Source organism: Leptonychotes weddellii, chromosome 4, assembly GCF_054177405.1.
Source record: "Leptonychotes weddellii isolate Sample4059 chromosome 4, ASM5417740v2, whole genome shotgun sequence".
NCBI lineage: Eukaryota > Metazoa > Chordata > Mammalia > Carnivora > Phocidae > Leptonychotes > Leptonychotes weddellii.
The window spans coordinates 22790934-22815510 of record NC_138372.1 but is presented as its reverse complement, the minus strand read 5'-3'; the positions used below and the strand labels follow the sequence as shown (position 1 = coordinate 22815510).

The following is a 24577-nucleotide window of genomic DNA, read 5'->3' as shown; positions in this document are numbered from 1 at the left end:
TGAATGGGTTGAAGGGTTAAACATGTATGTATATGTAAAATGTATAAAAATAATAGCATAAAAAACAGAATGGAGGGGCACCTGGCTGGCTCAGTCAGAAGAGCACTCGACTCTTGATCTTGGGGTCATGAGTTCGAGTCCCACATTGAGTGTAAAGATTACTTAAATAAACAAATAAACTTAAAAAAAAAAACAGAATGGAGATTTTGAAGTGTACTGTTATTAGGGCCTTATATTATATGTTAAGTGGTGTATTATTTGAAGGCGGACTGGTAGGTTAAAGATCCATATTGTAAACAATAGAATCACAGTTCTCAGGGTGTGTTCAAGAGTCCCTGGGAGTCCCTCCACACCCTTCTGAGGCTTTACAAGGTCAAAATTATTTTCAACACAATACTAAGATGTTATTTGTCCTTTCCACTTGCATTCTCTCAAGTGTACCATGGAATTCTCAAGAGGCTATATGACGACAGAGTACAGAACCACATATGAGGATCTGGCAGGCTTCTGTTAAGCCAGGAATTAAAAGAGATTTGCAAAAATGTAAATCAATGCCATTCTTCTCCCTAAATTTTTGGTTTTGTTTTAAAAAAGTTATTTTTAGGGGCGGCTGGGTGGTTCAGTCAGTTAAGCATTGGACTCTTGATCTCGGCTCAGGTCATGATCTCAGGTTTGTGAGATGGAGCCCTGTGTCGGGCTCTAGTACTGGGCGTGAAGCCTGCTTAGGATTCTCTCTCCCACTCCCTCTGCCCCTCCCCTCCTCTAAAAAAAAAAGTTATTTTTAATGGCGCCTGGCTGGATCAGTCAGTGGAGCCTGCCACTCTTGATCTCTGGGTTGTGAGTTTAAGCCCCATGTTGTGTGTAGAGATAACTTTTTTTTTAAAAAGTTATTTTTAATAAAAACATATTATTTATGTTAATGTGCAAAAGTTTATTTTTTAAATATATTAATAACTATTTAAATAATTTTTCAGTTCTAACTTTTAATATGATTGAGTATAGAGAGATGTAACCCATACAAACAAAACTTTGGGGTCCTGAATTTCTAAGAGTGTAAATGGGTCCTGAGACCAAAAACTTTGAGAACTACTACTCTAGAACAACCACTAAAAATAAAACAAAGTTATAGGTAATAAATCAAGCATGGAGATAAAATGGAATACTAAAAAATACTTAAAAAAAAAAAAAAGGCCAGGAAAAGATGAAAGAAGACACAAAGAACAGATAAACAAATAGAAAACAAGTAATAAGATGGTAGATTTAAAACCAGCCATACTGACTGGACTAACGCTCAAATTAAAAGACTGAGATTGTAAGGCTGGAAAAAAGAAAAGCTAGACTCACTATATAGTGCCTACAAGACATCCACTTAATTTTAATTTTTTTTTTAGAGAAGGAGCGGGGAGGGGCAAAGGGAGAGAAAGAGGGGGAGAGAAAATCTCAAGCAGACTCCAAACCCAGCACCTGCACAGGATGAGAGGCTCCATCTCACAATCCTGAGATCATGATCTCAGCTGAAATCACAGGTCGCACATTTATCCAACTGAGCCACCCAGGTGCCCCAAAACATCCACTTTAGAACACAAAGATATGAACAGATTAAAAAAAAAGGTATCATGCACACAGTAGTGAAAAGGAGGCTTAACGACTGCCTTCGGCTCAGGTCATGATCCTGGAGTCCCGGGATCGAGTCCCGCATCGGGCTCCCTGCTCGGCAGGGAGTCTGCTTCTCCCTCTCCCACTCCCCGTTTGTGTTCCCTCTCTCGCTGTGTCTTTCTCTGTCAAATAAATAAATAAAATCTTTCAAAAAAAAAAAAGGAGGCTTAATGGCTACATAAATATGAAACAAAGTAGACTTCTAAACAGAGTATTACTAAGAATGTTAATACTGAATGTTACTAAGATTAAAAAAATGTTCATAATGATAAAAGGGGTCAATTTATCAAGAGGATATAATATTCCTAAAAGTGTATGCCTCCAATACCAGAGTTTCAAAATACAAGAGGCAAAAACGGACAGAAGTGAAAGGAGAAACAGGAAAATCCACAATTAGAGTGGAGATATGAACATTCCTCTTTTAGTTAGAAAATCTGTAAGGATATAGAATTGAACACCACCAGCATCCTACAAAACCTCACTGAAATGTATAGAACACTCCACCAACATCAGAATATACACTTTCAAGTGCACATAGAACATTCACCAAACAGACCATATGCTGGTCTATAAAAATAAGTCTCAGTATATTTAAAAGAATTGAACTCATACCGAAAATATTCTCTGACCACAACAGAATTAAGCTAGAAATAATAGGAAGATAGATGAAAACTCTCAAATATTTGGAAATTAAGTAACACATTTCTATTTTTTTTTTTAAGATTTTATTTATTTGACAGAGAGAGACACAGCAAGAGAGGAAACACAAGCAGGGGGAGTGGGAGAGGGAGAAGCAGACCTCCCGCTGAGCAGGGACCCCGGACGTGGGGTGGGGCTCGATCCCAGTGGGCGCCTCTAAGTAACACACTTCTAAATAACCCATAAGTCAAAGAAGTAATCACAAGGGAAACAGAAATTGCTTTGAGCCAAATGAAAATAAAAATATATCAAAATCTGTGGGATGCACCTAAGCAGCACTTAAAGGAAAACCTGTGGCTTTAAATGCTTACAGAAGGGGCGCCTGGGTGGCTCAGTCATTTAAGTGTCTGCCTTTGGTTCAGGTCATGATCCCAGAGTCCTGGGACTGAGCCCTGCATGGGGGGGGGGGGTCCCCACTCAGCAGGGAGTCTGCTTCTTCCTCTGCCCCTCCCCCTTCATGCTCTCTCTCTCAAAATAAAATCTTAAAAAAATAATGCTTACAGAAAATAGAAAGATCTCAGATCAGTGATCTAACCTTCCACATTAAAAAGCTAGAAGACGGGGCACCTGGGTGGCTCAGTCATTAGGCGTCTGCCTTCGCCTTGGGTCGGGGTCCCAGGGTCCTAGGATGGAGTTCCACATTGGGCTCCCTGCTCGGCGGGAGGCCTGCTTCTCCCTCTCCCACTCCCCCTGCTTGTGTTCCCTCTCTCACTATGTCTCTCTCTGTCAAATAAATAAAATCTTAAAAAAAAAAAAAAAGCTAGAAGAGCAAATTAAACCCAAAGTAAGTAGAAGAAAAGCAACAACAAAGTGGAGAAAAAAATAAAAATGTAATAGTCAAAAACAATACAGAAATATGAAACTAAAAATTTGCTTTGGGGGCAAAAAATCAGTAAAACTGATAAAACTTTAACTAGATTGTCCATGAAAAAAAGACAAATTACCAATATTAGAAATGAAACGGTAACCATCACTACAGATCCTACAGTAATTAAAGAAATAATAAAGGAACATTATGAATAATTTTATGCCAATAAAATAATAAACTTAGATAAAAATGGGCAAATTCCTTATAAGACACAAATTATTGATATGGACGCAAAGATAAAGAAATTCTGAAAAAAACCTCCAGGGTTAGATGGCTTCACTGATAAATTCTATCAAACATTTAAAGGAATAAATACCAATCCTACATAAACTGAAACACTTCCCTACTTATTTTATGAAGCCAGTACTACTATGATACTTAGAGGACAACACAAGAAAAACGAAAAACCAAAACTCCTTATAAACAAGATGTAAAAACTCTTAAAAATATTAGCAAACTTAATTAAGGATAATTCAGTAAGGCCAGTGAGTTTATCCTAGGAATGCAAGTTAGCCTAAGAGTCAAAAATCAATAAATGTAATACACCACATTACAGAATAAGTCAAAATACCATATGACCTTCTAAATAAATGCAGAAAATTCAACTGACAAAATTCACCACTCATTCATGATAAAAACTCTCACCAAACTACCAAAAGAAGGGGAACTTCTTCAAACCTGATAAAGGGTATCAATGATAAACCTACAGCTAATATACTTAATGTACTAGAGATCCTAGCCAGTGCAGCAAGGCAAAAAAAAGAAACAAAGGCCTATAGATTGGAAAGGAAGAAATAAACTGTCCGTATTTGGAGATATCATGTTAACACAGAAAACCCTATGGGATTTATCAAAAAGTTACCAAAAGTATCAAAACCACAATGGAATATCACCTCACACCAGTCAGAATGGCTAGTATCAAAACAACAAAAAATAACAACTGTTGGTGAGAATGTGGAGAAAAGGGAACCTTTGTGGACTATTGCTGGGAACGTAAACCGGTGCAACCACTATGGAAAACAGTATTGGAGGTTCCTCAAAAAATTAAAAATAGACATACCATATGATCCAGTAATTCCACTCCTGGGTATTTACCCAAAGAAAGCAAAAACATTAAGTTGAAAATATATATGCACCCCTATGTTTATTGCAACATTATTTACAATAGCCAAGATATGGAAGCAACCTAATTGTCTATAATAGATGAATGAATAAAGAAAATACACACACACACACACACTAGAATATTAGTCGGCCATAAAAAAGAATGAGATCTTATCATTTGCAACAATATGGATGGGCCTAGGTGGTATAACGTTAGAGAAATAAGTCAGACAGAAGACAAATATGAGTTCACTTATATATGGAACCTAAAAAACAAAACAAATGAACAAAAAAACAAAAAAGACTCAAACACACTCTTAAACAGAGAGAACAAACTTGTGGTTGCCAACAGGAAGGTGGGTGGGGGAATGGGTGAAATAGATAAAGGGAATTAAGAGGTACAAACTTCCAGTTATAAAATAAGCAAGTCATGGAGATGAAAAATACAGCATACAGAATATTGTAATATTTTAATAATATTGTATGGTGACAGATGGTGACTACACTTACGGTGGTGACCATTTATTAAATTATAAAAAAGCACTGAGATACTGATGAATTTAACCAAATACGTGCAAGATCTGTATAATAAAAACTACAAGATGTTACTGACAGAAATTAACAAGGCCATAAATAAATGGAGAAATATATCCTGTTCACAGATTAGAAGGCTCAAGTATTGTTATGATGTCAGTTCTCCCCAAACTGATCTATTATAGATTCAACACAATCCCAATGAAATACCCAACAGGTGTTTTTGAACAAACTGACAAGCTGAAGTTAATTTTTTTTAAGTTATAGAAATCCAAATAATTTCAAGACTTGCTGTAAGTTATAGTAATCAAGACAGTATAATATTGGCGTAAGAATAGACATGTATATCAATGGAACAGAATAGAGAATTCAGAAATCCATGGAAAGGATCATCTTTTCAACAAATGGTGCTAGAATAACTACATATGCATATATAAAAAAGAACCTAAGCCTTTGCAATACAAAACTCACAATAAATAGTATGATCGCTTTGGAAAAGTTATACAAACACTCTATGACTCAGCAATTCCACTCTAATTATTTACCTTGGAGAAATGAAAATACACATCTATACAAAAACCCATATATGAATGTTCATAGACGCTTTATTCATAACAGCCAAAGACTAGAAGCACAGATGTCTTTCAACAAGTGACTAACCTACAGTATATTAATACAAGGAAAAATTCAGCAGTAAACTACAGAACTACTGTATACACACAACAACAAAGGTAAATATGTAAAAATTACTCCAAGTAAAATAAGCCAAACACAAAAGGACACATATTTCATGACTCAATTTATATGAAACTCTAGAAAAGACAAATCTAATTAGAGTGACCAAAAAGAAATCAGTGCTTTCCCAGTGCAGGAGCCGGGCAGGGACAGAATGACTGAGATGGAGCACAAGGGAAATTTGGGGGATAGTAGGAATGTTCTATCAATCTTGATTGTTGTGATGATTTCACAGGTGCATAAATTTGTCAAAGCTCAGCAAAATGTACCCTTAAAATGGGTACATTTTATTGCATGTAAAGTATACCTCAGTAAAGTTGATTTAAAAAAAAGGGCAAGGCATAAACAGAGACTGCATGAATATATCTCCTCTTGTTCCTAACATCCCTTACTAAATTAGAAAAGAAAGGTCTCAAAATGGTCTTAGCAACCATATAAAGAAACTAGAAAAAGAGCAAATGAAACACAAAGTAAGCAGAAAAATGGACATAATAAATATCAGAATGGAAATTAATGAATAGAAAATAGAAAAATAGAGAAAAATCAGTAAAAAAAAGCTGGGTTTTTTTTAAAGAAAGTACTACATCATAGTGTTCATAAACTTTTCGCTAGACTGATTAGAAGAGAGAAAACACAAATTACTGATACCAAGAATGGGAAAGATGACCATCACTAGAGAATACTATATAAAAGGCAGGGGCCTGGGTGGCTCACTCGGTTAATCATCTGACTCTTGATTTCTGCTCAGGTCATGATCCTGGGGTTGTGAGATCGAGCTACCCCACCCTCCATTGGGCTCTGTGCTCAGAGCAAAGTCTACCTGGGATTCTCTCTCTCCCTTTCCCCCTCTCCCTAACTGCATGCTGGTTCTCTCTAAATAAATAAATAAAAATCTTTAAAATAAATAAACAAACATAAATAAATAAGGAAAAGGCTTATAAGGGAATGTTATTAACTTCATGTTAATAAATTTAACAACTTAGATGAAATGGTCAAATTCCTTGAAAGACTACGAAGGTTACCCAAAAAGAAGTACCAATTCTTCTATACAAACTCTTCCAGAAAATTTGAAGAGGTAGAAATACTTCCCAATTCATTCTGTGAGGCCAACATTACTCTGACACCAAGACCAGATCAAGAAATTACAAGTATAGACCAATATCCCTTATTAAGGCAGATGCAAAAATGCATAATAAAATTTTAGCGAATCAACCCAATGCTATTACTTTACAAGGATAATACTTTAAGAACCAAGTGCAGAATGAATTAAGACCAGAAATGCAAGACTGGCTTAACACTGGAAAATCAAATAATATAATTCTCTAATTAATGGACTTTAAAAAACACAACACTATGATCATCTCAACAGATGCAGATAAACTATTTGACAAAATCCAGTATCCACTTCTAATAACACTCTCAATAACTTATCAATAGGAGAGAACATTGTAAAGTTGATAAAGGGTATCTAGGAGATACAGCTAACATTATAGTTAACGTAACAGTGAAAGACTAAATGTTTTCCTCCTAAGATCAGCAACAAGTTACTTGTATTACTTGTATTAAACATTGTACTGGAGTTCTAGCCAGTGCAATATGGCAAAAAAATTAAATAAAAGGCATCCAAATCGGAAAGGAACAAGTAAAAATGTGTTTATTTGCTGATGATCATAGATACAGAAACTGATGCAATCTACAAAAAAGGTACCAAAACTAACAAGTGAATTTATTAGCAAGGCTGCAGAATATAAGATCAATGTACAAAAATCACCTGAATTTCAATATACTGGCAACAAACAATCCTTTGTAAGGATGGGATCATCTGGAATTCATACACTGCTGGTGAGAATATAAAATAGTATAACCACTTTGGAAAAGTTTGGTGGTTTGGGTTTTTTTTAAAGATTTATTTATCTGAGAGACAGAAAGACAGCCAGAGAGAGAGCAAGCATGAGTTGGGGGAGGGGCAGAGGGAGAAAAGCTCAAGCACTCCCAGATGAGCACAGAGCCCAACTTGGGACTCAATCTCACGACCCTGAGATCATGACCTGAGCCGAAATCAAGAGTCGGATGCTTAACCGACTTAGCCACCTAGGTGCCCCAGGTTTGGTAGTTTCTTAAAAAATTAAACATACACCTACCATATGGCCCAGTCATTTTACCCCTAGATTTTTACTCAAGAAAAATGAAAGCATATCCATACAAAGATTTGTACATGAATAGTCATAACAGCTTTATTTGTAATAGCCAAAATTTGGAAACAACCCAAATGCCCATCAACCGGTGAATGGATAAACAAATTGTGGTATATTTCTATAATGGAATACTGCTCAGCAAAGAAAAGGAATAAACTATCAACAAAATGATGAATTTCAAAATAATTTTGCTTTGAGAAAAGCTAGTATATATACTGTATGATTCCATTTACATAAAATTCTAGAAATGACAAACTATAGTGACAGCAGATCAGTGGTTGCCTGGGAATTGAAGGGGGCAAGGAAAGGCAGGAAGGAGGAATTACAAACAGGCACAAAGAAACTTTGTGGTGTGGTATATTTATCTTAATTGCAGTGAGTTTCATGGGTGTAAAGAAATGTCAAAACTCAACAAGTTGTATACGTTAAATTTGTGTTTACTGTATTTGAATTATTACTCAAAAAAGAAGAAAATCGGGGCACCTGGGTGGCTCAGTCAGTTAAGCGACTGCCTTCGGCTCAGGTCATGATCCCAGGGTCCTGGGATTGAGTCCCGCATCAGGCTCCTTGCTCGGCGGGAAGCCCGCTTCTCCCTCCTCCTGCTCTTGCACACTCTCTCTCTCTCCCTCTCTCTTTCCCTCTCAAATAAATAAATAAAATCTTTAAACAAAAAAAAAAAAGAAAAAATCTTGAGATACGCAATTAGTTCATAAAATAAGAACAACATAATATGCAAAGGGAACAGAACAGGAAAAAAAAACTCTTAGAAATCATAAATGTGAATATGAAAGTAAAGAAGCCAATAAGAAAATGTCCCAGCAAGTGGACTAATTTGCATAAAATAATGGATAAAGAGAAGGCTAAGAACTTCCAGAGAGAAAAAAACAGGTTACATTAAAAGGAATAAAAAATTAAATTAGTAACAGACTTCTTCACAAGAACATTAGATGTATGCCTTCAAAATTCTGAGGAAAAATGACTTTTAATTTAGAATTCTATACCAAACTACCAATCAAGTATGAGGATAAGGATGTTTTCAGATATGGAAGGGCCACCCAAATTTATCCATCACTTTCTTAGAAATTCTCAAAGAATGTGCTCCACTAAAACAGATCAAAAGGAAGAAATGGGGATCCAGAACAGGATTCAATCCAGGAAGGCAGCAAAGGGAAACACCAGGATGATAGCTCTGCAGCAAGGCTACAGAACAAGCAGTATAGATTGGAGCAGAACACAAGGCTCTAGAAAGGTCTCCAGAAAAAAATTTTAAAGGAATTGATAGATTACTGGGTATGTCTGGGCATTTGGGGGGGAGGGGGCACGACACAGACACACAGACAACATAGATAAGGATGTAAGTTACATTTGTAAAAAAAAAAAATTAAGGATAAATTAATTTATAGTTTAAAAAAATAAGTGTGGTAATTAACTACTTCAGAAAAACAGATTCGAGAAAATGAAACCATAGTATACTATCTGACTTCGCAGTGAGCAATATTTGCATAGCTATAATACCGATGGATATGGATATAACAACCATTTAGGGCAACTACCACCAGAAAACAGAAAATAACAAGCGTTGGTGGGGATGTAGAGAAACTGGAACCCTTATACACTGTCAGTGGGATTGTAAAATAGTACAACCACTGTGTCAAACAGGAGGGAGTTTCCTCAAAAAATTCAAAGTAGAACTACATATGATCTAACAATACTTCTGGGTACATAGACAAAAGAACTGAAAGCAGGGTCTTGAGGAGATAGGTATCTCTAGCAGATGCGCACCCATGTTCAAAGCATTATCATTCACAACAGCCAAGAGGTAGAAGCAACTCAAATGTCCACTGAAGGATAAATGGATAAACTGTGTTATATACATATAATGGGATATTATTCAGCCATAAAAAGGAAGGCAATTTGGCACATGCTACAACACAGATGAACCTTGAGGACATTATGCTAAATGAAATAAGCCAGTCACAAAAAGTACTGTTTGATCCCACTTATATGAGGTATCTAAAATAGGCAAATTCACAGAAACAGAAAGTAGCATGGTGTTTACCAGGGACTACAGGGAAGGGAAAAAGGCTAGTCGTTTTTTAATGGTATGTATAGAGTTTGAGATTTGCAAGATAAAAAAAGTTAATGTGGGGCGCCTGGGTGGCTCAGTTGGTTAAGTGACTGCCTTCGGCTCAGGTCATGATCCTGGAGTCCCGGGATCAAGTCCCACATCGGGCTCCCTGCTCAGCGGGGAGTCTGCTTCTCCCTGTGACCCTTCCCCCTCTCATGCTCTATCTCATTCTCTCTCTCAAATAAATAAATAAAATCTTTAAAAAAAAAAAATTAATGTGAATAAATTTAACACTACTGAACTGCACACTTAAAAATGGTTTAATTGGTGAATTTTATGTTATTTTGATTACCACAATTTAAAAAAAAAGATTAATAGAGTCATGTCAGTAGACACAGGAGCCCACTTGAAGGAAGGAGTTCCCATTGGTCAAATTTGAGACAAACAGAGCATCAAAAAAAAGTAATGACTATTATCAACTATAACACATTAATTTTTAAAAATCTATGAGGTAATAGTGATACTAAAAAAAATCTTCATAGAAGAATGGTAGGTAATCATTGTAAAAGAAATTATATATTTAGAAAATGAACACTTTCTATACAACTCTCTGTATAGTAGCCGATTTAGGTAAGGATCATCAATGAATATTCAAATAATTAAGAACTGCTGTGGAACAAGATATTCAAATGATACCGAAGCAATACCCCACAGATGACTTACTAATTACAAAGGGGAAAATGTGCCTTATAATGGAAAGATGTGGCAGTTAACACTTCATTTTTTTTTTTTTTAAGACTTTAGTTATTTGACAGAGAGAGAGCGAGGGAGAGAGCACAAGCAGGGGGAGCGGCAGGCAGAGGGAGAGGAAGAAGCAGGCTCCAAGTTGAGCAGGGAGCTCGACGCAGGGCTGGATCCCAGGACCCTAGGGTCATGACTTGACCCAAAGATAGATGCTTAACTGACTGAGCCACCCAGGCGCCCCATGGCAGTTAACACTTTAACAAAGTAATCAAACTTAGCATCACTATTAGAACACCCTGTCATTAGGTGATGCCCCCTAATCTGATACAGGATAAATAGACAACAGTACCTATGAATTATACCAGCCAAAAATGCTTACTCTAAATCTAATCCCTCCTCTAGATCCAACTTCCAGTTTATGGGAAATACAGGGGGATAGAGGAACAAGTTAAACGACACCACAAGGAAATAATCAGACACAATTCAGAATGTGAGACAATCTACAAAACAAGTGACCTAGATTAAGAGAGACTAAGAAGACAATAATTAAACACGTGAACCTTGATTAGATCCTGTTTGAACAATTTACAAGAAGACATTTTTGGGACAACTGGGGAAACTGGAATATAAACTAGATATTAAATGATTTTTAAAAATTATAATTAAATATATATTTCAAAAAAACATAAATAAAAAATGTTTAACCTCACTAATTATTAAAACAAAATATGTTAAAATTTACCTATCAAATTGGTGACAAAAAAATTAATACAATTTTTGGGGGCAGGACAATCTGGTAACATGTAACAGAGGTTTTTACAATATTTATATACTTTACCCAGCAATTCCACTTCTAGGTATTCATCCTATAGAAATAAGAGTTGTACATAAATATTTATTGACCAGAATGTTCACTGCAGCATTACTAATGAAAATGGGCACAACCTAATTATCCAAGACGGAATAATAAATTATATAATACTTTGTAATCATTAAAAATCTTGAGATATTTAACATGAAAAGGTCCTTAGAATACATTAAGTATTTGGACGGTAATAGCTATTTTTTGTGATCCCAGAGGGCAGAACTAGAAACTACCACTGGAAACTACAGGGAAGCAGAGTTTGGCTCAATGTAAAGAATAACTTTTCTAAGAATTAGAATTTTTTAAGCAATGAATGGCCTGCTTCATGATTTAATGAGTTTTGTATTATTAGAATTCTAAGCAAAGGCTGAATGGTCACTTGGCAAAGAGATATATACCGATACATTAAGAAAATCTTTATGATCCTTTTCTACTCTAAGAACTTATAATTCCATATAAAGTTTTCCATGAGCTGCAATGTCAGGAAGAAGTTGTTGGTATTTCTTTCTAAATGTTATTAGAGACTCATGTGGCATTAAACTAAAAAGAGATTATTTAGTTGAAGGATGATTTACATTATCATATTCTGTACCCAAAACATACACATTATTGATAAAGTGAAAGATGATTAACCCAATGGAGAGGATTCAAACTGAATTGGCAGGAACTACATTTAAATCTACTCATTTTAATTTCTCTGTATCTAATAAAGAACTTGAACAGTTATACTTTTCCGAGGTGACTGAGCACTACACATATCAAAAAGGACAGGAGGCACTATATGCTTCCTCTGTTCGCTTCTGGCTGCTCTTTACTTCATATATAAATAGAGGAGCAATGAAATATGACCCCCCCCACTCTCCTCTGCAATTTAGTATATAATCTTTAAACTCTGGATGCACGAATAGCCGGCAGTGGGAAGGAACATAAGAACATGGTAGCACACTGGGTTCCTAGAAAGCAGAAGCAAGCACTGGAGGCCTGTGAAATTTTTAGAATAATTGGTGATGTTCACAGTTCTTAGATGTCAAAAAGGAATCCCCTAAAAGATGCACTTTAAAAAAAATAAGTAACTTTTTACTATGGATATTTTTTCAAATAGACACAAAGTAGAAAATAACATACTGAACCCACACATAACTATCGTTCAGCTTCATTCATCAACATTTTGTTAAAGTTGTTTCCTCTAATTTTCCAGGGTTTTGGCTTTTTTTTTTCAAGATCTGAAAACAAACACCTGACATCATACTATTTTACCTATAAAAACTTCAGTGTGAAAGGACACCCTTTCTTGTGAATAATACCAAGTGTTCAATAAATGTTGGCAGCTATGGCTGGGTACTGTTCTATGCATTACAGTTGTACTTAAATTTTCACATATGCTAAGCCTCATTATTACACCCATTTTGCAAATGAGAAAACTGAGTTTTTATTGGCTCAAGGTCAAAAAGCCAGTAAGCAGCGGAGCTAGGGTATGAACCCAGAAGTTAACTTTAGACTAGACTTTACTTTCCCAACCACTAAAGTATGCTGTCTTTCCTCTATATGCATTATTCTAGTTGTTCCTCATGGGATACAGATTACTATGGTAAAGTAGGAGAGGAACTGCTGAATGGGAGAGAGACTGGAAAAGATGCTACAAACATGAGCAGCTGCTCACTGCTTTTCTTATGAAATTTTCTTTTCTAAATGCCCCAAATGAGAAAGGAAAATATAATTGGATATCATCAGTCTGAATTGCCTAGGACATAAAAGAAGGTCACTTCACAGAGGGAAAAGCAATGTTCAAGTCTCTTCCACAGAGGTTAAATATATACAAACTTCTTTTAATCTGCCCCTCCAATCAATGACCCAGGTGAAGGGGGTCCAGGCCAGTCGGAGAGGAATGTCTCTAGTTCCACCAGCCAGACCTTTAAAACAGTTCAAACAAAGAGAGCTCACAAGCAGAGAGCTGAGCAATCATTACAAGTAGCATTTGAATGCTTAATGAAAGCTTTGACTAAAAAATAAAAGGACCTGGAATAAAAAATTCTTCTGGCCAATGTAGTTCTAAAACTACTAAATAATTAAAGATTCATAAATAAAGGGGAGTCTCCTCTGAATCTTCGGCGAAAAGTTCCCCTAAAACTCTTCCTAGTGATTTATGACAGATCTTCGAGTAACAGAATTATCTTCCCCATGGAGCCTACCTAGAGCATCCTCTTTCCCCATCTTCCACTGTCCCCAAACACAAACAGAAGTGCTTCTTCCTTGCTCCTAGTGCACTTTATACATAATTCTATTAGAATTATATCTCTACTGATTAGAGGTATTCCAATCAAAAATGTGGTATAATTATCTTTTCCTTCTCTGAGCTATCAATTCCTAGAGAGCCAGGACCCTACTTTGGTCCTCTTTACATTTCCAATCCCTAATCTTTAAACCTACCACCACTGAAAGTAGTTGAGAAAGGTTTGCTAAATGAACAAAGAAGCTGAAGATGATGGAATATGGAGCAATCTTCATGAGAAAGAATCCTTTTATGAGTACCTCTCTAATCTCAGCACCTTCTTTATAGCCCACAAGTTCCCCTCCCTTTAGGAGCTTTCCGATCAGCTACTAGTCCAGGATGAATAATAACATAGACAATAATCTCTTGAGGCCTGGAGAAAGAATCCTGTCATTTTGGTTTGTAAGAGCTTTTAGTGAACCAGGGAGAACTCAGCTTGAAGAATCTGGAAGGTAGTCAAAACCTTTTAAGAGCTTTTATTCAAATGTCAAGATGCAGAATGGTATTTGAAATGCTTGCTTTTTACATTTAAATCCTAAAGGAAACAAGGAAAAGAAATAATTCTAAATAAAAAACTAACAATTACTAAGCAGCCCCTGGTCATCCACTTCTATTTTTCAAACAAAAAATTCCCTATCTAAAAAACTACAGGTCTGGTTTCAGCCCTCAACCATAGCGGAGGCACTCTTCATGTACTGGTATGAGTCTCCTTGGATCACCCTCTAATACTGGTTAGCCAAACCACTTAAGATCTTATTTGGTTAGACAATCCCTTCAAGTAAAAATCTTTGGGTAAGAAAGTTATCTCTCTCATCAATTTAAGAAAACTCAAAATAATCTCCCAGTTTAATCTGTATTACACTGGAAAAAAAAATCCCATCACATCTTTTACATGCCATTCTTTGGCTACCATGTTACCTTGGTTAGTGTCCTTCGGGTGTTCTATATGAGCAATGACTTCCTTGAGATAACTTTCCTTCTGCTTTTCTAGATCTGATTGTGAAAACGTCGGAACATTAGTCCTTGAACAAAGCAAACCAGAAGGAGGAAAAACAGTTCATTAGAACCATGAGTATAGTGCTTTGTAGAGAGAAGTCATATATTGCTGATCAGTTAAAACTACTAACTTGCAGAGGCAAAATACTCTTTAAGATCCAGTGACAGAAGACAGTATTAGTAAAAAGCTGAAATCAAGTATGAAGGTAAGAAAAAAAGGAAGATGAGAAATAGATATAAACTCCTGTTAACAGGGCATAAGAAAGTGAAGATTACCTAGTCCCTAGAGAAAGAAAGCACTTGGTGAGTAATTCAAGGTTAATCAGGACATAGCTAACTTGATAGAGAGCCACAGAAAAACTGAATTAGATAAAGACCAAAAAGAACCAGCTGGGGGGCACCTGGGTGGCTCAGTTGGTTAAGCAACTGCCTTCAGCTCAGGTCATGATCCTGGAGTCCCTGGATCGAGCCCCGCATCGGGCTCCCTGCTCAGCGGGGAGTCTGCTTCTCCCTCTGACCCTCCTCCCTCTCATGCTCTCTGTCTCTCATTCTCTCTCTCTCAAATAAATAAATAAAATCTTAAAAAAAAAAAAAAAAGAACCAGCTGGATGTGGCAATTAGAATACTGGTGACCTTGGCAAGAACAATGTCTGGCCCTTGCTCATCCTGACTGCACTGATAACTGTGGAGTCAGTGGATGAGAATATTGAGATAGTAAGTACATAACTGCCCCAAGTAGCCTGACTTGGCTCCTTGGTATAATTTCCACTTTAAGTAAGTCACAAAGTTTCCCTCAATTATGCAAACAAAACAAAACAAAACAAAACAAAAAACTGGGGTTAGGGACAGTAGTCAAAGGGGACGTTAGCCATATTTTTAATGTATTTAAAAAAATGTAAAGCAGTGGGGCGCCTAGGTGGCTCAGTCAGTTAAGCGTCTGCCTTTGGGTTGGGTTATGATCCCAGGGTCCTGGGATGGAGCCCTGCATTGGGCTCCCTGCTCAGCGGTGAGTCTGCTTCTCCCTCTCCCTCTGCCTGTCGCTCCCCCTGCTTGTGCGCTGCTCTCCCTCTCTCTCTCTGTCAAATAAATAAATAAAATCTTAAAAAAATAAAAATAAATAAAAAATTTAAAGCAGGGGCACCTGGGTGTCTCAGTCGTTAAGCATCTGCCTTCAGCTCAGGTCATGATCCCAGGGTCCTGGGATCGAGCCCCACATTGGGCTCCCTGCTCAGTGGGAAGCCTGCTTCTCCCTCTCCCACTCCCCCCTGCTTGTGTTCCCTCTCTCGCTGTGTCTCTCTGTCAAATAAATAAATAAAATCTCAAAAAAAATTTAAAGCAGAAAAAATTTAATATCTGTATAATCAAAAAAATTTTTTTTAATCTCATTGTAAGGAAGCCAATCTGACTCAACCTAAAAAATAGCTTTGCTAATTGAGAAGGCCCATGTAGAGACACTGCCATCTCCTGGCAACAAGAGAATAGATTGAAAAGGTGACCCAAATCCACAACCTCCACTATAATTTTTCCCCAAGGACAGTTGCATTCAAGTTGGGAGAGATGACAAAAGGATTTTCTACATAATTGTATTTTAATATTTGTGTTAAAATTATTCTAACCTCCTGTCCTGTGACCAGGCTTCCCGATGCACAGGAAAAGAAATCTTACATTTATACAGTGCTTTCACTAATATGTCTTTTTTACTCCCAAAATAACCTTGTGAGGCAGCAGAAAAGGCATCATTAGCCTCATTTGTTGACAAATAAACTGAAGTCACAGATCATTTGACTTGCCCAAGGTCACAGAGCTACATGTTAGTGGTCCCAGAATTTAAAAGTATGCCTACACCTGGTACATAGTTTTACTCCACACTAAGGGGTAATTGAGGAGGGGAAGAAAGAAATTGAAGAGAACAAATAGAAACCAGAATATTATCATACTGTTACCTTCTTTTGGCTTGCAGAACAGGAATGACTTTGCCTAGTCTTCTCTCATTGACTTTCAGCTTCCCCGAATCCTTGTCAAGAACATCCTGCTTTCGTTCAGAGCAGAAGGAAAGATAATTATAAGGAAAAAGCTAAAAACACTATTGATGGACATATTCTTTTATTCTTAATAAAGGCTACAGAGGCATATTTCTGAACCCTCCTGTGTACCAGGCACTATGACAGATACTTTAAATGAGATAGTGACTGTAATTTTAAGGAAAAGGAAGAAACCCTAAGTGGCATGCCCATTTGATAGACAGGGAATCAGGCTCAAAGAGGTTAGATAAATTGCCCAAGATTTTTCAGCTCTTCAGTGGCTGATCAGGTGCTGTATCTCATTTAGCGTGGCAACCAAAGATTGAGACTTAAGCTGAAACCCAAAGAAGGGAAAAATAATAGTAAAATCATCATTATCTTAGTAATTATTCAATAAGTAGTAATTTAATATTATATACCAGTTACTATAAATACATTATTTCATTAATCCTTACTATACTGTGAAGTATTTTTTTTTTTTTTTTTAAAGATTTTATTTATTTTTTTGACAGAGAGAGACACAGTCAGAGAGGGAACACAAGCAGGGGGAGTGGGAGAGGGAGAAGCCGGCTTCCAGCAGAGCAAGGAGCCCGATGCGGGACTCGATCCCAGGACCCCGGGATCATGACCTGAGCCGAAGGCAGACGCTTAACCGACTGAGCCACTCAGGTGCCCCCTGTGAAGTATTATTTAGTACAATTTATAGATAAGAAATATGAGGAAACAGAGAGGCTAAAGAATTTTACCAAGGTCACAGTTCTAGTCAGGATTCAACTCCCAATTTGTTTGATGAATACAAAGCTCTGCTATACAGCTTGTGAATGAAAATAATTTTTCTCTTTACGTTGAAAAAATATACTTACTTTGTTTGATGAACTGGAAACAACCGGAAACCTCACTTCACAATTTGATTTATTTGATCCATTTTTCCAGGAAGACCCCGTATTCGGAGTCTCTGAATGGTCCAAGATCTGAGAGAACACAGGTGTAGTTCTCTTACTGTCAGATATATTTTTATCAGACACAGTTTGTTCAAAGTCATTGTCTGAAGGAGAAGAGAGTGGGGGCACATCCCAAGCAGAATTACTGGGACTGATCCCTTCAGACTCAGTGCAGAGTTTGCTCTCATTTGGGCTAAGACCATCTTTTCTCATCTCTTCCCCAAGGGAGGAGGGTTTTTCAGTATCTTTGGATGAATCAGTCTTGTCCTTATCAAGCACAGCATCACAAACTGTTGGATCAAACGGTGTAACAACTGTTATTTTTATAGGATTCTTTTCTAGTGCAAAGTGTCCGTTTAATGGTTTAGTAGGAGTTGGTCCATGACCAACTGATGTACTTAATTGAGGTAGTTTCAAGAGGCCAGGGGTCTCAGCTACTGGTCCCAAGCTACACAATGAATTTTTCTCTTGGGAAGTATCAAATAGAATTTGACTCCCTTTCCCTCCCTTCTCAACACGCCTGCTATCATCTTTAAGGTCATCATCCTTCAAGAGCTCCTGAATATCTTCCTCTGTGAAACTAAAATGGCCATCATCTTCTTCTCCCTCAGACAGATCCAGCAAGGAGTCATCCAATCCATCGTCATCCAAGGAACCCCAAGAAAATGGGGCATTGTCTTTAGGCAAGAGAGAAGTTCCAGAAGACTGCTCAGAGGGCACAAGTGAGCACGTCATATCTGGAAAAATAAGAGGCAATTGCACTGAGGAACAGGAATTACCCCTATATCAACTTCTATCTGTTCTACAGTGGTGGTGTCCTGATATTTTGAATTCTTTGCACTGTGACTTGCAACATGAGAAATAATTTTAAGATATTTAACCTTACCAGGATCATGGAAACATTAGAACAGTGACATATTTTCTTCCTAACAAAATAGTGAAAATTAGGATGCCATAATATCTAAGTTGATAAGGATATAGGAAATAAGCATCCTCACACACTATCAGTATAAAAGAGTGTAAGTCAGCACAATATTTTGTGGAGAGTAATTTGCAATACCATTTGACCCCACAATTTCAATTCTGTGAATTTTTCCTGCAGCAGTACCTATACAAATGCACATGGATACATTTGTAAGGCTGTTCAAAGCAGCATTATTCAAAAGCACCAAATATTGGAGACAACCTAAATGTCCATCACCAGAATTGCTCAGTGAAATCATGGTACATCCATACTATGGAATACTTTACAACTATTTAAAACATAATGAAGTAGATCAATATATACTATCATGGAATAATATCCACAACATACAAATAAAACAAATATATATTATGTAAAATGTTTGGATTCTCACGGTTTATACTTTAAAAAAAACAAATGTACAACTTCTAAAATTAAAAAAAAAAACACAACACTTTAAGAATATAAGAATTGTCTTCCATACTGTGTGGAGCTGCTGGTGTGATCTCTTTGCCACGAGACCAAATGGAAAAAGGTTTCAGCTCCCGCTAGCTGTTCCTTTCAGGAGACTTGTCAAAATGATTGACTCCCACCTTCCTGCAGGCACAAAGAAAATTAGAGGATCTTCTCATCACTTTCAACTCTGCTAATTATAAAGTCAACTGTATTATGCTTTAAGGTACTCTACCTATTAATTTTGATCTTGATTTTTTTTTTAAATACCAGAAAGTTGGATTTTGAGTCAAGAACATCAAAGAAAAACCTTTAGAGGAAAAATTATGCAACTAAGGAACTAGTTTTGTTCCTCCCAACAATTTTGTACTTTCTTAAGAATATCATTTGCTCCAGTAAGATGAATACTGGCTTGGGAGTACTGAGACCTTGCTTGTAGTCCTGGTTCTGTCACTAACCAGCTGTAGTAATTTGGGTGAGCCACTTAACCATTTGGACTTGTTTCCTCATTTATAAAAAATGGGGACAGGATGGAGAAGAGGGACGAGGCAATGTCTTAAGATTCCACCAAGATCTACAAGTTAATCATGATCACACATGCCGAAGTCTCATTTTCAATTTATATATAAATGCAAAGAACAGATCCAGAAAAATATAAACACAAAACTGATGACTGTTATAACCTATGAGGGGACAAAGAGACATCAAGGGGAGACTTCAGTGTCATTCTACTTTTCTACTTGAATATTTGTAAATTACTTATATAATTAAAACCTAGCTTTTAAACAGTGATGGACCTAATCTAAATTATTTTCTAGATGGGAAAGGTGATAAAAAAAACTTCTATTTCATATATCATTTCAACATCTGAGAAGCTATAAGAAATGCTTAAACACTAAACTCAATAATTTGGAAAATTCCTTATTAGCCTTCTGTGAATTTCCCCACACCCTGCTTTCCCTCCACTTCCTGAATTTTAGCTTTAGCTCATGCATTCTTTCAGAAAACATTTTCTGAGCTACTATCATCACACAGCACTGAGCAAGATAACTGGTTTCTATAGGACTTCTTAAAAAATAAAGACATGGTTTCCATCCTTAAAGAATGTATAATCCGGACACTTGGGTGGTTCAGTCAGTTTAGTGTCCAACTCTTGATCTCAGCTCAGGCCTTGATCTCACGGTTGCTGAGTTCGAGCCCCACACTGGGCTCCCAGGACCCTGGGATCATGACCTGAGCCGCAAGGCAGCCGCTTAGCTAACTGAGCCACCCAGGCGCCCCTTAATGGGATTATTTTGAAGCAAATCCCAGGCATCACATCATTTCATCTGTAAATAACAAGGATTCCTTACCATAAAATATATGGTTTGGGTAACCAATTATTTTATAAATTATTTTTAAAGATTAAAAAAAATCAGTATCCAATAAGTCCACACAAGGCAACTGGTCGATATGTTTTGTATTTTAATCTATATATTCCCCATCTTTTTTTCCCCTTGCAATCTGTTAGAGAAACAATACCATATAGTGTATGGATACATATATCATTAAATTATAAAAACTTGCATGGGAATAGGAAGCACAAAATTCAAGACAGTGGTTACCTCTGGTAGTGGAGAGGGAAAAGAAATGGCAAGGGGGCATGAGTACCTTCAATTCTATCTATAATGTTTTATTTCTTTAAAAAAATGAACAAAAAAGACCTATAAAAAATATGACAAGGGGGGCCTGGTTGGCTCAGTCAAGAGCCTATGACTCTTGATCTTGGGAGTTGTGAGTTTGAGCCCCACATCGGGCACATAGAAATTACTTTAAAAATATATACATGGCAGGGTGCCTGGGTGGCTCAGTAGGTTAAGGAACCGACCCTTGATAGCAGCTCAGGTCTCGGTCTCAGGGTTGTGACTTCAAGCCCCGTGTTGGGGCTTAAAAAAATAAAGGGCAACATAATGAGACAGGGAAACCATTTTAGAAAGATTCCATTTCTGCTGTTTTTCTGCTAAGTCCCGTTTACTCATCTTCTATATTTTGCATCTGAGTAAAACAAAGAAGCTATGTTGCCACTCCAAGGGGAGATAAGAAAGTTAATCATTCTCTGAGTTCCATCCTAGGCCTTAAACACCTGATAACATATAAGAAGAACCAGATCCCAAACATGTTCTCAGACATTAGCTTAAAACAAACCTTGGTTGACACTGGCATCGATATCCCCTACCTTCAGTGATTTATGGAATAACACCTATTGTTCACCTTACACTCACCTTTGATCGGAGGCTTCCCTGGGTTCCTGAAGGCACATGTACCCTGGACCCCTTTCCACTATAAACCCATAACCTCAAGTGACAGAGCGACTTACTTTTCATTTTCGGAGTGTCCCAGACACTCCATCTGCTATACTCTATCACACTATTCAATGAACTCTGCTCTCGCTTCCTCCTGGCTCCCATTTGATTCCTATTCTGCACAAAGCCAAGAACCCTGGTTGGCTGGTATCTGAGAGACCCCCTCTGAGTACTCGGATTCAGCCTGCGTACATCGATAAAATAAAGCTGAATGGCGTGATAATGGTATCATTATGTTACTTCCTATACATTTTATATGCTTAGAATATTTAATAATAAAATTATTTTTAGGGGCGCCTGGGTGGCTCAGTTGTTAAGCGTCTGCCGTCGGCTCAGGTCATGATCCCAGGGTCCTGGGATTGAGCCCCCGCATTGGGCTCCCTGCTTGGTGGGAGGCCTGCTTCTCCCTCTCCCACTCCCCCTGCTTGTGTTCCTGCTCTATCTCTCTGTCAAATAAATAAATAAAATCTTTAAGAAAATATAGTTTTAAATTAAGAAGTCAGTAGAGAAAGACAATGATTACATTCTGTAGTTTCAAATGTCCTCTCCTATACAACAGGGACCATCACAGTAGCTACCTCATAGTGTTGTTGCCAAAATTAAATGAGACCGTGAACTAAAGCACTTGGAGTACTACAAGCACAATGGAAAAGCTAAGTAGTGGCTACAGTTTCTATTTCATCCCACCATCATCACCTCCCTGACCCCTAAAGAGGTCTTAATGAAGCACAGGAATGGTAGGAAAGAATGTTAATCTAGTTGAGAACTTCCCCTAGGTCCTTGCTTGTTAGAAATTATCTAGTATACTCTAATTTCTTTTAGTTTAACCGAGCATTCAACCATATTGCCACTGAATTAATTAAAGACTAGGCTGTGTGGACGTCTGAAATATCGGGCAAATCCCTTGAATTAATAGTTATTGAAGTAACAGAAGAGGGACTGACCTAAATTCAGAGACCTCACAAGTCACTTAAAAGTCTCTGAACCTCAATTCAGATGAGAACACTCATCTGAAAAATGGGGGATACAATTACATGCCGTTATCTTCAAATACAGATTATCATGAGGATCAAATGAGGGGATGTTTATGAAAGCACTCTAAACCTAAAAGCCCTATACTAATTAAAGTTGATATTTAATGAATTTGCAAAAGGGGGGAAATCTCAGATAAAATTAAGGTCTAAAGTGAATTTCCACAAGACAGCCTTAGCGCCTGTCTGCCATTCTACCATTAACTGCCTTTCTTGGCACTTGTTTTGTAACTTCCACCTAAAATGAGGATCTCTTTATTTTTAAGGGAAGAATATTTTTCCCATCTCCCAAGTCTATCTCTTAATTCCTCTGCTCCCCATCCCTCCTGTGACCCTATTCTGTCCTTCCACATCTCTCTCACCTGTCCACCCCCTTCTTCACACTTCAGTTTACCACCCCCTTGCTCTGTTCTCTAACCACCTAGCTGCAACCTCAGGAACTGGTTCCCTTTCTATTTTTATCGTACCTAAGAAAACCTATTGCCTTAGAGCACAAAGCCTTTATTTTATTCAGGCCACTAAAACTGCAACACCAGACACAACCCTATATCCCTCTTTCAAGGTTCTAAAACCAAGACCATTACCAAGCTAGATCTGATAGGTATGGCCAAGGGCAAAGATTATTTCCAAGGGACAGGCCTTTGATTTCCAACCTTCCCCAATAGGCAATACGTGTGCAGCACACAGCACAAAAGGCACTCACTAGGCTTTATCACTCCGTAAAATGGGCATTTAACACTTAAAATCAAAGTGAACTGAAATAATCTGTAAGAATTCTGCAACTTCCTTTGAAGTAAATGGAAATACTGTAGGACTCAAAAACAAACCTAGGGCTGGAAATTTCTGCTTTAGGTTAACATTTCACTAGATATGGATTCCAGGATTCTCATTCCACAGGGTCATAGAAACTAAGTATTACTAAGCTACAGCAACAGGTTTCTTTTTAAAAAGAAAATGTTTTAATTTAGACAGGATAGCTAAAGCTTGCAGCCTCTAACAAATCCACAAGAAACTGGAGATCAGCAGGTAGGCAATCCAATCACTTCTTTCCCCTCTCTGGGGCCCACCCTGCGGTGCCAGCTGCCTTCCCTCCCTCCCAGGAAGGAACTGGTGACACCTCCAGTCCCGAGAGCCAGGAAGAAGGGTGACCCATGTCCACCCTTCGTAGGATACTGCTTGGGCTGCCCCCTGCTCTCCCCCAGAAATGCGACGGCCTCAGCCCTGCATCGCCCTCGGGGCCGGACCTTCGCACTTCCCTCCTCCCTCCCCCGAAAACATCGAGAATTCCCGCCACCCCGCGGAAGGCGGGAGAAGCGCGGGCTGGCTCCCCGCCCCTCCCCCCGCAAGGGCCAAACCGACCCCTCAACAGGCCTGCGAGATGCACCACTCATCCGGAGGGTAGCCACACACACCCACACCTCGGTGGGACCGAGGCCCCGCCAGCCCAAGGGGTGGGTCATCCTCTCCCTCCCCCACCCTCAAGGCGCGGCGGGAAAATCTTCTCCCTAGCAACAGTTCCCCCCAAGTGGGGCAAGGGAAGCGGCACCCCCAACCTACCTAACACACCCATCCTCCCCCACCCCCACTGGGCAGGGAGACTGACAGCGCTCCCCGCCTCGCAGGTGACCCGACGGCCTCCCTCTTCCTCAGCAGGGTGAGGGGCATCTACCGCCCGCCGACGTGGAGGTGGGGCGCAGGGACACTCCCCCTCCCGCCGCCATCACCTCAGGAACGACAACCAGCCCTCTCCCAGCAGGGCGAAGGCCTCCCAACCCTTCAACGGGGTGGACGGGCATGTATGGCCCCCTGGAGAAGCAACAGGCGCCCCCATCCCCCTCCCAGCCGGGAACGCAAACCCCCTCGTCCCTCCCGCTCTTCACCTCCGGAAGCGGGGCCGAAGCCTGGGCGAAAGACTGCGCCTCACTCCGCCCCCTGCGCCATTTTATCGCCCCCTCCCCGACCTCCCCCACCCCGAGGCAGCCGGGCCAGCGCAGGGGGGAGGGCAAACAGGCAGTGATTGGCAGGAAATCGCCCCGCCCCTCAAGGGGTTGTGCCCCGCGCAGACGCCGCAACCCCGCCCTCTGTGCCGCCT

The 24577-nt window shown here is 38.6% G+C and overlaps 1 protein-coding gene across 9 annotated transcripts in view; it reads right to left on the bottom strand.

Annotated features, from left to right (window-relative positions):
- Positions 1 to 24577, bottom strand: part of S100PBP (S100P binding protein) — a 46472-nt gene that overhangs the window by 9992 nt on the left and 11903 nt on the right. For 3 of the 9 annotated variants that reach the window (XR_014144785.1, XM_081818002.1, XM_081818009.1), the window contains exons 1-5: positions 24366 to 24487; positions 19144 to 19256; positions 17618 to 18432; positions 16677 to 16765; positions 14656 to 14759 (exon numbers count right to left, since the gene is read on the bottom strand). Coding sequence is in view for 8 of the 9 variants with exons in the window: in XM_081818002.1 (XP_081674128.1) it covers positions 14656 to 14759; positions 16677 to 16765; positions 17618 to 18430 (1006 nt within the window). In the remaining variant the exon portion in view is untranslated. Of the gene's footprint in view, positions 1 to 11377; positions 11470 to 14655; positions 14760 to 16676; positions 16766 to 17617; positions 18433 to 19143; positions 19257 to 21373; positions 23725 to 24209; positions 24231 to 24365; positions 24488 to 24577 lie in introns of those variants that run through there. The other 6 variants (XM_081818010.1, XM_081818008.1, XM_081818004.1 and 3 more) reach the window with 6 other exon arrangements.